Raw genomic sequence first — 14,286 nt, 5'->3', positions numbered from 1 at the left:
GCACTTCAAGTTGAGGAGTGATATTGACCGATATGGATTGAGGTATAAACATTGAAGAATGACTCGGGTTGTACATCATGATAAAGCAGCAAAGGCTTACGCCGTACCCCATTCGCTTCCAGATTCCAAACGCAATATTGAAGCTAAGTCAACGCCGGTCCCTTTAAAGAAGCAAAAAAACATGGATTAGGTAGCACATGCACCGTGATACTATTTTCACTGTACAGTGAAGACATTCAAGCGAGTGGTTGGCGTAAAGGGTTAAGATGAGATATTGCGAAATCATATAGTACCCTGAATTGAATCGCATACAGCAGAGAGAAGAATGTGATATTTTTGGTCTGAAGGCTCGATTCCGTTTCTTTCATGCAGATTGTAAATCTCATGTGGTATAAAATGCTGCGTGTATGTCTTGATTTCTCAAGATGTCCCCTTCTGCTAGTGTGAACTGATATCTGTCGTTGCCCGCAAAGTAAAGACTCAGTCAACGCCTGCGTACAGATCAACGAGAATGTTGATACCTGCGACAAGGATCTCTGCGGCAATGAGGACGATGACTGCGGTTTTCTTAGTATGGTACTCAATTCAAATCAGGCGATACAAGAGACTTACCAATCCATTCAAGATATTCGCCATGACGGTGTGTCAATTGATCTTTCAGCACGGCAAGCAAGTCCGCAATGACATCCAGTCGCTCAGTAAGTAGACTAACTCTCTGGTCCATTTCCAAGTAGCTCCGAACAGCCTGGTAAACAGGCTCCAGTTGAGGCTCCGCCCAGAAAAGCTCAGGACTATCTAGGACAGATCCTTGCAGATGGATATTGATTCGCAAGATGAATAGCTCTCCAATCTGCATGTTGATCTGTTTACGTGTCAGATTGACACTACCCGTCTGCGCAATCTGAGCCGGCAATGGAGCTGTGTCAGAAATGGTTTCGGATACCAGATCCTCAAACAGGGAGGTCTTGACAGATTGAGCAAGGGCGTGCGAGATCGCCAACTTGATCATATGATTTCGCGGATCACGGAGTGAGATAAAGTCGTTATAGATCCGGGCCTGGTACTCGCGCGCATAGTAGAAATTGAAATTCTCGACTTGGGTATCATCTGGACTCAATATTGATGACGCGAACTTTGATATGTCGGAAAGGAAGCGTGACTCTTGTGCAGGAGTCATACCCCATATGACAACTGTGCCATAGTCAAATAGAAAGATTTCGGGCATGTGGATTGTCGTATCGATATCAAATTGGTCATCGGACTGCGATGCAACGATCGCACGTTCGGGGTTTTTCGCCAGCACGAACGACGGCCTGATCGCGGAAATCAATTAAATCTTCTCTTCGGGTCTTTGTGTTGTCCTCCACTTCCACGACACTGTCCGAATATCTGCGCTCGCTAGCTCGTCGTTCATGATGCTCATTGTTGCCAGATGTCTGGAATGTTCTCACTTTCTGCTTCTCCTCATATTGATAGTCGAACCCCGAATAGACGCATTCATCATATAATTTGGGGTTCGTTCCACGGGTCTTGGCCCTGGATTTGAGGAATTTGATAACTCCCTCCAATCTATATGAGTTAGCCGTACAGTAGGCCGTTACTCGAGGAATGCGATCACGGTCGGCCTTGCCCAATCGAGCGGCATGGCTTCGTGCGGCAGGCTCTTTGATACGGGTGATTTGTGAGTAGACATCTCGGGGAAATTCTCCATCAGTCTCTTCATCCTCTTCTGTCACAGGGTCTGGGAGAAGTTTCAATTTCTGCGCCTTCTTGGTGGTACGTTGTGGGCCGATTTTCGATGCAGGAGCCGTATTCGGGGGTGTACTCAAGGGGGCACCATGGCTATTACGACGTCGTAGTTTACTGTTCAAAGCCGATAGCATTGGCTGGGTGATGTGACGAGGAGAGCCACCCTGGGCATTGATATTTTGCACTGGAGGAGAGCCGGTCTGTAGAGGACGAAAGGTAGGATCGGAGGTGGTACCGCCATAGGTACTGATTGTCGTCAGAGGGTTGAATGTCACCGACCGCGACGTCCGATTCGCCCGCGGGGACGCCGGGCTGTGGTGGTTGGGTAACAAAGGGGAATCTTCTGCAGCAGACGCCATGGCCGAGGAACAGGCGACTCCGCTTGGGGAGAAAGAATGGAATGAAGCTGGAAAATTCAACGTTGAAACTTGAAGCTTCCAAGGTCGGAGCTCCGCACGTGCATTCCCCACCTTATTAATCGCTGATCTATGTTGGAATGTCCACGCAATAGGAAGTGAAATGATGATTTATCACTGGAGTTTAAGAACAAAAAACACTTTTATAGATCAAGTGAGACATCAAATTTCAATATTGAAATCATTTTACATATTTTGTAGCTGCCAGTAGGATATCTTTTCAATATGTTCAAGTATTGGTGCTTTTCCAATATCCAAGGTATATGGGGGATACCTTAGGTGGCTTAAGAATGTCCAAACCCCAATTCAATAAAACCCTAAAATCGCTATGAATTTTTGACAAAATGATAGACAAACAGAAACTCCCAAGAGGGATATTACCGGCGCACGAACCCTGAAGAACCGCCTGCTGTTCTCCGCAAACCGTTGACCGTTCCAGTGCTTCGTTGTCTCTTCAACCAATTGTCCTTTACATTCCGGCCAGCCTTGGAAGCCTTGGGAGCCAGAGTCGGGTTTGATTTCGGTTTCGAGGATGGCGCATCCAATACTCGAATGGTAACGTCGCCCACCTGCACGTCCTTGGGCGCTTTTTCAGATTTTTCCAGGAAACGCAACTTATTTGACTTTCTTGGCATGAATGAATCCTCTGCTGGGGGAGTGGGAGGTCGAAGAACAGGCTCGGCATTCAAAATATCATCGGGCAACAATGCAGGGAGGGCACTCCGGCGTGCATCTTGTGTATTCGAATCCTGAAGAGTAGCTGTGCTCTCGGAAAGGAGATCGTCGCTAGAGGCAGTCTCCTTGGGTCTTGACTTGGCTTGCAATTTTCGGCGCACGTCTAGTTTTCTGCGTTTTTCCTTCCTCAATTGTTCCTCTCTGTGTCATGTGTTAGCAAGATGGGAACCACGAGGAAATCCCAATGCGGAAAGCTGAGTCCATACATTTGCTTCATTTTTTCCTGTTTCTTTGCTTGCTCCTTGATCTTCATGAGCTGGGCTGAGTTGTCGAAAGTCTCAGGTGCGTCATCATCGCTGTCGCTATCGTCCTCTTCGTCGTTGTTGGGGACCTGAGGAATTGCTTCAGGCTGAGCCTCGGGAATCTCGGGCTCCTCGCTACCAAATCGGAAATGATTCTTCTTTTCATTTGCGACGGCGGGTGTCTTGGAGGATTCGCCTTCTTCCTCGTCGCTCTCTGCAGCCTCTAGGCTATTACGCTTTCGTCGCTTGGTTTGCTGCTCATCGCTCGGTGCCTTTCGCTTTCCCTGCTTCTTGGTGCTTTCGGCACCCCGCGCCTCAATGGCGCTTTTGGATGCAGCCGCTGCTCGTCGAGTGGAGGAGACCATTTTCGATGTAGTTGTGTTGGAGGTATCAGCAGGATCTGCGGAATCGGATCGAGAATCGGATCGCGTGAAAAGACCCTTAGCGGCTGTAACTATGTGAGAGAACATAGAGATTTGAGAACTCAATAGAACTCGGGCCCCAAATCAAAAAAATCCGTGTGTCAAGCCGGGGCTGCAGGATACAAAAAAAATAGTTAATCGGGCTTAGGATTTCCCGAGGCGATAAGGTCATGTGATTTGTGCTGCTCGGATAAGGAATTGAACCAACTGGTCAGCATGACTACTTCCAAAGTTGTATGATCTTATGACAACCTTGGAACCAGTGAATTTTTGGTTGAATATTTTTGAGACTCTCAATAATATTAGTTCAAATTTGATGCCCAGGTGCCACAGTGCACATGTGATACGTACTAGTAACTTCATTTGAAGAATCCGGCTACTACTACTATGTACTAGTACTAGTACTAAGACTCAAACATTTGAATATATACTACATCCGAGTCCACAGCCCTGGAGTAGGTATGATTGAAAGAACCTGGAATTGAACCTTGGAATACAACCTTGGAACATTTGAACTTGAACTGCGACTTTCAAGTTCAAATGTATTCAACATTGAAATGTTCAAAAAACCTACTAGTACTTTTCTGCCAGTGCTTCAGGTTTGGATACCTCTTCCCTTCCTAAAGCCACCGTGACCTGGGTAACATCTTCTTCATCAGATGAAGAGGCTGTCAATGTCCTCTTTGCCTCCTCCCGACCTTGCAGATAACGTATTCCCAAAACCCAGAGCACTAGTACAATGCTACAAGTTATAGCAGCAGTGAAACCTGGCCGAAATCGTGGTGACTCGGCAGTACGCCAAACAGCATCATCGTACCAGATCATCATGATGTAGCAAAACATATTGGAGACGGCAATGACAAAACCTCGCATTTCATGGTCGTCTCGTATCAGGTCTGGGTACCAGGCGAAATACACGCCTGGTACGCCGTATGCAACCCAGAGCACAAAGTACGCGAAGAACCGTGCACTCAGTGGGATGGTCCAGACAAGCAAAATTACCGAACCAATGAATGTCCAAAGTTGCATGGCTGTTATGATCTGCCATCTTCGTCCCTTGAATAGTGGTGAATCTGAGAGCATTCCTGCAGCAATCTGCGCTACGACAGCCACAGCCGACTGTGCGGTTGGTAACACGTTGACCTTATAAACAGAGCGCCCTTCTGCTTTAAGCCATAGCGCAAATGTTGGTTGTTGATTCGGAGTGGCGGCTTGCACGATAAAATATCCTATCGGGAGTACCCATGTCTGCCAGTGCTGTGCGATGCGAAGAATCTTCCATCTATCCCACGTAGAAGCTCCTAGTGGAGCGAGTCCTTCTCTCTCAAGACGGCGACGAGCAAGTCGAATTTCCTCGGGCGTAAGGAAGAAGGCGCGAGTTGTTTCTGGAAAATCGGGGTTGCATACAAATCCCATCAATGCACAGGGGAGCCCTATAATACCACAAATAATGAACAGCCATTGCCAGCCCGCATAACCGAGATGTCCATTCAAACCATCGTAGGCACCGGCTTGCAGATACCCGCTGAACATGGTTGCCAATGAAGTCGTCGAATAGAATATTGTCGTTCGCTTTGCGCGCTCGCTCGCGGTATACCATGAACCGATGAGATATACAATACATGGGAAATATGCCGACTCAAAGAGTCCAACGAGAAAACGCATGGCGTATAGTTGTTCAACAGTTTTCACGGCAGAACAGCAGAATGTACAAACTGTCCAGAGGAGCTCGCAGGTAGGAATGAAAAGTGAGGGGCGAACACGAGTAACGAGGATGACGGCTGGAATTTGACCGATCACATAGCCCGCTGTAAACACATTGTCCATGTAGGTTAATTCGCTTCCGCCCATGTTTAGGGATTCTTTTATGCCTGATACGTATGCATTGTTGATATTTGCCTGTGCGAGATTCTTGCAAAAGTAACCCAGGCATGTGTAGCTCAGGAGGAAACAGTCGAGTTTAAACAAAAACCTCTTTTCCTCAGCTGGCTTGTCTGGGTCGTCCCATACATATCGTTGGATGGTGCGTAATGTTCGGACAAGTCCACTTCTGGGCTTATCGGTGACCTGCTGGGGTTCCATCATGAAAAATGATCTGATCCACAGGAATCATGAAACATGAAAGACATCTGGATAGAGTCGACTTAAAATACTAACTCAGAACGATTGATTCGTCGTGCAGTTGCTGACGCCATGGTTTCTTCCTATGGCAGGATTCTTGCACATGTGTGTAGCTATATACCCCATCAAGAAGTATATGGCACCTACAAGTACTTTGAAACACACCAAACAGCTCAGGCTGTTACAAAATAGCCGGCCGTAAGGCTCGAGGGCACAACTTGAACTTTTACATGAATCAATATATAGTACACTCTTTTTAAGGACATTGCTAATATTTTTGCGATGGATAAAACGAGACCTGGAATGATCTGAACATAGATCTCAATACTTGCCCATGGTGTTATACAATCACCGTTCAGATAAGCACTATGAGCCAAGAAACACAAAAATGCACCTCAAATACCGAAATTTCAAAATGTTGGGAATTTAGGTTTACTATTGGCTGAGAATTGTCTAACAAAGGTACTTAGGCCATGTCGTGATATGCTAGTGTAAAGAATCATTCCGAATACAGATTGCGTCAGCATGAACTTCCACTAATCATTCTTTTGGCTTCAATCATATATTCATACATAAGCGAAAAGAAATATTGATTTTTAATCCAAGGGTAATAGAAAGGACTCAGCAACTTAGAGCTTGGATGTATCAGATAAGATACTAGTAGATGGTACATCACTTCATCACTTCACTGAATGATGCCATCGACCTTCCCCTCACAATTTCACACTGATTCTCGGTCAAAAGAGGCCTGGGGCAAACCTTGGAGGGCAGCCTCGACCTAATACTTGCGAATGAAAACAAAGTTGGAACGTGTAGGGCTTGAAAGAAAAGAACGAATCTTCTAATTTTTTGAGATGAAAGCCTCCGTATATTCAGTTTTCTAGGTGCTGAAAGCCCAGATGTAGGTACTACTGGATTGATATGGACACTATATGATGTACTCAGTAGTATGTAGAGGTGGTTTGTTAGAGATGTTGGGACTTGTTTGAGTATTCAAATTCTCGCTAGAACTTTTTATCCCAAAATCATCTGAAATTCAATACAAATGTGATCTCATATCCACGGCCACCGAAGTATAAACAGTGAAGAGACTTTACCTCACTGGTTTTCATCTTTGAAGATGTGCACATACTAATAGTGACAAAGAGGCAAAAATTACAGGAAACGACCAGGCTTGGCCATCCAGTTCTCAACATAGTTGAAGCAGGTAATCACAGTATCACCAAATTCGCCAGGGTAAGACTCACACTCAGTGCAAGTATTGATTGTGTGCTCAGCACCCTCAACGAAAGCGATAGAAGTGTCATTACTACCGGCGTTGAGGTGAAGCTTCTCGGCATTCAAGTACTCATAGTGACCAGTCATTCCCATAGTAAGAAGGGGAACCTTGATACCACCAATCGCAGCAAGAGGAGCCGTCTGACTGGAAGCATAGTCAATGCCATCAAAACCATCAACCTTGATCTTGTAAGTTTCATTAACACGGATGGCAATCGTGGAGAGGAATCGACGGATAGTGGTTTTCAAGGCACCATACTCCCAGTTTTGGGAGTAGTTCTCGAAGTTCCCGGGGACACGGACGGATGGAACAATTTGAGTAGATGTGCCGTTTTTGTGAAGAAGAGGCCAGGAATATGTGGTGTGGTGTAGGTAACGAGTGTCGGTACCAAATATTAGGTTATTAGGTCCAAGGTAGAGAGCAGCGGGGATAGTAAGTGGCTCATCATCTCCGTAGGCACCGTATCCAGCTTCAATAGCAGCTAGGCGCTCTTGTGTATACTCAAGAATTCGGTTATTGCGAGCAACGGCCCCTTCCTGGAATCGTTCCACAAAAGCAGCAGTGTAATTAGACTGGGTATTATTATTAAATCCGTTCGCTGGGTTGTATGCGTTAAGTGACTGGTTCAGCTGCGAAGTATTCCTTTCATCCACGATAGCGGGATTGAAGCTAAGGAAAGCCATTGTTGAAAGACCATAGTTTGCGTCGAGCAGCATCAGACCATCAGCAGGCTCTAGGTCATTCATTGCATCGGAGCATGGGTAAATCTTTTCTGGTCCATTGCAGGCGGACGCGCCATTCTCCGCGATGTTCTGGTAAGCAGCCATCATAGCACCTCCACCGCTATGTCCCAAAATGACCACTTTCTCAATGTCGGATTGGTTACGCAACCAAACCAGACCTGTATTGACTTGAGTCATCATATCCTCAAAGTTAAGGTCTGACATGTAGCCAGATTTGCTAGCCTCGTTATTGGCACAGAATACAGTGAATCCACGCTTCGGCAGTGCGTGACAGGCAACGAAGTTGGTATAGTCCTGTTCTGCATGCATCACGTAGACACCGATACGAGCCCTATCGGTAGTGGTGTTAGGCCGATAGAGACCACCTAGAACACCGGTGTCATCGAAGTCCTTTAAGGTAGGGATGGGCATTGGAATCGTGCCATTTGAGCTTGCAAGGGCCTGTTGAGCGAAGGCTCCAACAGAGACCAGGGCAGCAGCATATCCTTTTGAGAAGAGCATATTGCCGCCGCAGTAAGGGGAATGTGTAAAGTATGGACTCGTAGGGTGGAACGGACAGAACCAGTTGATCAAACGTCAAAATGCTTCAAGTTCAAGTCGGTGGTCTTCTCAAGAAGTTGTCGAGAAAGCCCTCAGGCTTTATATTCCCACTCGGCAAATTTCATGATCGAAAAGGTCCACGTTTTTATGGTCAATCTCTCTGGTTTCCTTGGCTGCATCATGGCCTGTGGCATGCATGGTAATAGTATGCATTTTCTTGATCTGCAGATCAAGTGGGGATCAATGAAATCACTTTATGCCTCCATAGGGAAAAGAGCTGTGGGTGTCGAGCCAACCCACTCGACGACCACTATGGTACACTTCTTAAGCTCAAACTGCACTGTGATTATTGTTAGAATTGCATAGTCCCTTTTGTTGCCTCATGAAATTCTGATAAAAACCAATGGCATGATACGGGTGCAAGGCAATGGGGAGTAGGAAATTTCAAAGTATACTAGAATTATCGACTTTCTTCTCCAGAGCTCTGCAGAATCCCGAGATCGGAAACTCCGTAAAACAGCCGGTTAGGCTTCTCCACATTTTCATGCTTGAAGCAGCCGAGGGTTGGATTGTAGTTCAATACTGCAATCGGTATTTAAGACCGAATATCATGCAATGCCCGCTTCCTCGAACCACTTCTGGATTCCCCTCTTCGATTAAAGATCATCATCCCCACATGCGGAGGTTAGTACTAGTGAAGTAGTTGATGTTTGAAGTCGGAGCGATGAACGCAATTGTGGGGTTTGAGAGTAAGGACCACCTGGGAAATCCATGGACAAACAGACTGATTTCACATCCCTCCTTGCTTTCATCTAGGTTTTACTTCCCGCGGCAGAAGTGAGGTTCCTGGCATTTTAATCAGCACCTTGTTGAAATAAGTTTGGAATGCCACATCATCTTCACTGCACGGAGGCGGACGGAGAAGACCGAAGGGACTAGAAGCTCTCAACTTGAGCTCAACACTTAGTAGTTAGTACTATATGGATGGCATAGTCGCCTGATATATCGGGTGTGGTCTATCCCAATACAAGAAACTTGGATTGGAATAATGATAAACTTGGGAAAGGAAGATCTTCATATTCTTCAGTGAACTACTGCACTTTTCCCGAAACAAACCAAAAGCCAGCAGGGTATCTTAACAAAAAAATCGATCCCTCACCTAACGCCCGTGCTGAACCACTTGAAAGTGGAAAGAAGAAGAAGAAAAAGAAACAAACAACACACAACAAGGCACACCATGGCCATGTGAGAGAACGCTGAACAACCCAGAACACCACAAAAAGATGCCGTAACTCAAACAGCCACAGAGACCAACCCCTGGAAGAATTATCTGTCAACTGCTTTAAGCATAGTCGCGCTCATTCTGTTCCAGGAGGAGGTCTCCGCAGCGCTCACGTTCCTCAGTCTCTTCCTTGGCTTTGATGAAGTCGTCCTCGCCGATGTCGCTGAGCTCGTCGACAAATTTCTGGATCTCTTCCAGGTCATCACCATTGATGGCCCACATGTTCTCGCGGAGACGCTTGTTACGCTCGCGGTCCTCCTCAATGCGCTGCTCAACCTGGCGCTTATCAAGAAGCACGGGCGCACGGGTAGTGCCGTTTGCGCTGGCTGGGACGCTGCGGGGAGTAGCTGCCTTCGAAGTAGCACTGTCATCATTGATTGATTCTCCCCCAAGATCCATGAGCTCGTCTGTGTCGCGGTCCTGGAGGGCCGCATTGATCTCATCAACAGTCTCAGCGGTGAGATACTGCTTCTCCTTAAGGTTGTTAATCACGCGCTGCACGTGCTTGGCATTGGCTGCACCGGTGCCATCAGGCGGAACAGCAGCATCAATCACTCGGAAGATGTCACGTTGGATCATGCGGACATAGGTAGGGTGGTTTTCTTTGGTGGCCATATCACAGAAATGCTCAATGAAAGACATGATGTTGGCTCGGGTGTTCATGCTGTTCTGTGGGGCCTAGTGTTAGGAAAGGATTCTTTGTTGGGGAATTGGGGTTGAAAAATGTGTCCTTACGCGTTCAAGCTGCTCCAGAATGCATGAATGGAGGTCTTCATCCAAATCGCGGTACTTCAGAGCATACTGAGCTGCCTTTTGGGCGGAAGTCACTGAAGCGCTTAGGTGCTGCAGCATAGTGGTGAAGCGCATACGCACTTCAAATGGGTCGGTCATCATAGTCAGTTTGGGGAGCTCCTGTGGGATATTTCAGGATTGAAAATGATTTGAGACGAGAGGTCAAGTAAGTCCAGGTAGGCTTTTGGCCGTTTATTTTCGAGGATTTGACTGGCATAAAACTGGGCGGTGCGTAGGCGGTAAGTAGGAAGTGTGGGGAATACTCCGTACAGGGTCAGCACTTCAAGTTCAGAGCCTGTTTTTCTACCCTCTTAATGTGTTTATACTTGTCCTTGTAGTTAATAGCCTGAGAAATGTGTAGTATATTTCCAGCAACCTTGAATGAAAGGTATATTGTATAGCTAATTGATTACCGAGGCCTTAGGGGTGTACCTATGGATGTCTACAGGCTAAGCCTAATTTGGCGAAGGGTGTCCATTTAACAACGCTCAAGCACTTGTGATGAATATTAACTAACTCAAAAAAACAAACGTCTTATATTTGGAGCTAGGTTCCAAGGCTAGAGTAATTAAGACCAAATAGGAATTGAAATCTCTAATATTCGGAACGGATTATGAATCAAAACTTGTAGACTCAGATTGAAGTTGTAGTATATTCATGCACACATGTCTACCTGTATGTACGTGCAGATCCTACTAATATGTACTAGTAGTAAGTAGTAAATGGTATAGAATGCCCACTGAACGCCAGAGAAGGTACTACGAGTACTGCCAGTGGTTCAATATACAAGATACGCACAATTCAGTTGACTAATACAAATCTAAAGCGAGTCACGCCTGACAGAACTGCTCATACTGCTTCTTTCATCAGAATGTAGTAAGCCAACCCCTTCAGCGTTGTGAGACCTTTGAAACTGACGATCTCGAAGAGCCTCCTGTCGTTGGAACTCGACTCCATTCAGCACAGCCCAGACATCCTTCTTTGTCAATAGACCCTGCAAGATTCCTTTATTCGAAAATAGCACATAGCGTAAGCCAAGACGCTGGAACATTCGCAACACAATCAAAAAGCTGATATTACTGTTGAGTGTAATGGGCGTTTGATCCATCCAAGGTCGGAGATCCAATGTATCGACAGGGTCTGCGAAGGGCTGGTGAACAAATAGAACTTGTGTCTCATCTGAAAGGTTGCGGTTTGCAGGAGAGCATGAGTATTTCAATGCGAAGGAAAGTTCATTTCGAGTGATATAACCCAAGAGGGTAGGCGTTGAAGTTTCAGTGATGACGGGGAATCCACGATAACTGGTGGTAGCAAGAAGGCCCCGAAGTGAGCCAATAGTATGGCCAGTGGCAGTGATCACAGATACATCATCCACAGTGGTCATGACGCGATGAGCAGAGACATCTGGCGGGTTGGTGTCATCTCGATGATCAAGAAATGGGTATTCATTGAGTTGAATCCATGATTCGTAAATACCGCGCTTCCCGAAGATATCACCACACCATTTCGATAACATCACAGCGATCATTATGGGAATGACATATGTCAAGGCACCGGTCAGTTCAAACATGATGACAACAATTGAGAGAGTCATTCGAGTCGCACCACCGAGAGCAGATGCCGCACCGATAATGGCGTATAGACCAGGCGTTACACAAGGAATGTCAGGTTCACACTTGCTGAAGAGGAAAGCCTTGGGGTAGGCTTCCTGCCACATTCGAACAAGCATACCAAGTGCTCGTCCATATAATGCACCAATGGCAACGGACGGAAGAATGATGCCAGCAGGAATATCAAGACCGAAGGTCAAAGAAGCAAGGGCAAAGGCTAGCGCAGCCCCCACAAGCAGCATAGCAACGACTCCTAGTGATGCAGGCCCAGATACGCAGAGGCCAAATCGATCGTATGTTTCGCTGCTGCATTCTGAGAACAGTGCTTGAACTAGTTCTGAGTTTTGCGCTCTCATGAAGTGGTTTGGGAAATTGATCAATGCCGTGAGAAGAGCAACTGCGGCCACCTCTAAGACTGGTCGCGACCAGCCCCTAGTTCGCCGCCACTGAGCTATCCTGATATTCACGCGAATGAGGAAGGCCCCAAACAGACCGCCTATAATACCCAGAATAATAAATGGGATGATCTCAAAGCGGTGCCACCCTCGGGTGTAGGTGACTTGATAGAGTACAATCTTCCCCGTGCGAAAGGGATTAATGGCTTGTAGTGTCACAGCAGCGACCATAGCACAGACAAAGCTTTGCCACATGGTTTTATCTGGGAAATAATAGGACAATTGCTGTCAAAATTAGCATCATAGAAGTCCATATCGGGTTTGTGAGTTTTAGTTACCTCCAGACTGAAAAGCACACCTCCAATGGGGGCACCGAAGGCGACAGATATACCTGCTGCAGAGGCTGCGGAAAGGACCTCCCGTTTTCGGGCTGTGAAAATTAGTAAAGAGCATGGCAATTTTAAATATTGAAATGTGCTTACCTTCATTGCCATTCAAACTATTGAAGGGCTTCATGATAATATTCGCGCAACAACAGGCGACATGTACTAATGGACCTTCCTTGCCCAGCCACATTCCAGATGCAACTCCAAGACACTGGTGTTATTGTTATTAGGAATCCAAAATATTGGATATTAGTGAGTTTGACATACCAAGCCAAGAGACTTGATGGCTAGCGTCCAAGGTCCCATAAAGTGACGAATCACAGTCCCACCAAGCACAGTCTTAATCTCTGGGATTCCACTGTGGCGAGCGTATATGGCGAACTTCCGTACCAATACACATGCAATTGTTGCGAATGCCACCTGATTTCATTAGCGTGGAACAATGTGGGAGTTCGTAGTCTTAGCTTACCGAAAACATGATAAAAAACATGTATTCAATGGTAAAACGGCCGCCGATGGAAGAAGAACCAAGGGCATATCCCCATGGTGTCCAATCCTGGCATTTTGTTTGATCTGATGCAGACTCGATTAACACTTCGAAGGAGACTCGATCAGCAGCATCATGAACAACATACCATCTAGACCCCAGCAGCAAAAGCTGCGATTCAGATAAAACTTCCCTCCTCCATTACCATTCTTGCAGTATCCCGTTTTCAGGTCTCCTAGCCAGTTTGTAGCGATATCAATGGACGCGGCGATGATTCCGACAGCGATACCCGTCGCAACTAGGACGAACCAAATGTTACTGGCCTCCAAAAATCGACGAACGTGACCCAGAAAGCCTTGGCCGCTTGAGTATAACAGACGTTTCCGTTGTCGTTCCTTGGTATACTCGTAGATCCAATCGATGGCTGTAAAATCATCATACCCGACTCGTCGACCCGGTCCTTCGACATACCAATCCAAAGGGGCACCGTCCTTTGAAGTATTTGAATCACCATTCATTCCAAATGGTCTCTCTGTATCAAGTGGTGATGCATCTCCATTCTCTCCGCCTGGCGCACCCGCAAACCCAAGCCCTGTATTCGACCCGCCAGCGGTGTTCGAGAAAAGGCCCGACAAACTAAATCGTGATTGTCGCTTCTGTTGTTTCGGTTTGAAAGTGATCCTATATTATCCAGAATATAAGTATCGTCTTAATCACCGATCTCCGTGGGACTTACGGTTCGTGCAACCCCTCCGTGTCCCGATGGACATCCTGGGGTTGTGAGAGATCGGCTTCCTGATCGGGATGATCGAGGTATGATTCCGGGGAGTGACCGTCACTGCCCGCGCCTTGATCCGTCATTGACATCTTGACTCATGGATACTACTCAAAGGCAGCATCTCTTGATGTATTTTCAAGCAAGTTGGTCTCGAATTCAAGCTAAATCGGAGCAAGCTGCGGTGCTTAGTCAGAGTAGTTTAATGGGGCGGTGAGCGGAGTCGGTGGGGCTGGATTGTCGGGACGCGGCAGAACAGAAAAAAAAAAGATTAGAGTCGACTTCTCTACAACATTTACAATTTCAAAAATT

General features: G+C 46.5%; 6 protein-coding genes across 6 annotated transcripts; all 6 read right to left on the bottom strand.

The window, feature by feature from the left end:
* Window positions 1–480: 480 nt before the first annotated feature.
* N7483_003871 (YagE family protein) lies at window positions 481–2,108 on the bottom strand (the record flags this gene model as incomplete). Its single annotated transcript, XM_057087308.1, has 3 exons — window positions 481–557; window positions 613–1,261; window positions 1,308–2,108. 3 exons carry the CDS (start codon window positions 2,106–2,108, stop codon window positions 481–483), a joined length of 1,527 nt encoding a protein of 508 aa, XP_056947137.1.
* A 434-nt stretch (window positions 2,109–2,542) lies between these two features.
* Window positions 2,543–3,612, bottom strand: N7483_003870 (uncharacterized protein; the record flags this gene model as incomplete). Its single annotated transcript, XM_057087307.1, has 2 exons — window positions 2,543–3,041; window positions 3,107–3,612. 2 exons carry the CDS (start codon window positions 3,610–3,612, stop codon window positions 2,543–2,545), a joined length of 1,005 nt encoding a protein of 334 aa, XP_056947136.1.
* Window positions 3,613–4,137: 525 nt separating this feature from the next.
* On the bottom strand, window positions 4,138–5,646 carry N7483_003869 (uncharacterized protein; the record flags this gene model as incomplete). Its single annotated transcript, XM_057087306.1, has 1 exon — window positions 4,138–5,646. The coding sequence occupies one exon, from the start codon at window positions 5,644–5,646 to the stop codon at window positions 4,138–4,140; it is 1,509 nt and encodes a 502-aa protein (XP_056947135.1).
* A 1,194-nt stretch (window positions 5,647–6,840) lies between these two features.
* Window positions 6,841–8,208, bottom strand: N7483_003868 (uncharacterized protein; the record flags this gene model as incomplete). Its single annotated transcript, XM_057087305.1, has 1 exon — window positions 6,841–8,208. One exon carries the CDS (start codon window positions 8,206–8,208, stop codon window positions 6,841–6,843), a length of 1,368 nt encoding a protein of 455 aa, XP_056947134.1.
* A 1,381-nt stretch (window positions 8,209–9,589) lies between these two features.
* N7483_003867 (CTD kinase subunit gamma) lies at window positions 9,590–10,423 on the bottom strand (the record flags this gene model as incomplete). The annotated part of the gene is made up of 2 exons (XM_057087304.1): window positions 9,590–10,198; window positions 10,265–10,423. The coding sequence occupies 2 exons, from the start codon at window positions 10,421–10,423 to the stop codon at window positions 9,590–9,592; spliced, it is 768 nt and encodes a 255-aa protein (XP_056947133.1).
* A 718-nt stretch (window positions 10,424–11,141) lies between these two features.
* On the bottom strand, window positions 11,142–14,066 carry N7483_003866 (chloride channel protein; the record flags this gene model as incomplete). The annotated part of the gene is made up of 7 exons (XM_057087303.1): window positions 11,142–12,611; window positions 12,665–12,756; window positions 12,809–12,923; window positions 12,980–13,132; window positions 13,182–13,285; window positions 13,348–13,880; window positions 13,936–14,066. The coding sequence occupies 7 exons, from the start codon at window positions 14,064–14,066 to the stop codon at window positions 11,142–11,144; spliced, it is 2,598 nt and encodes an 865-aa protein (XP_056947132.1).
* Window positions 14,067–14,286: the final 220 nt, after the last annotated feature.

Source organism: Penicillium malachiteum, assembly GCF_028827825.1.
Source record: "Penicillium malachiteum strain IBT 17515 chromosome Unknown utg000002l:1.0-8849297.0:1.0-8852440.0, whole genome shotgun sequence".
NCBI classification, from domain to species: Eukaryota; Fungi; Ascomycota; class Eurotiomycetes; order Eurotiales; family Aspergillaceae; genus Penicillium; species Penicillium malachiteum.
This window is presented reverse-complemented; position numbering and strand designations above follow the sequence as displayed.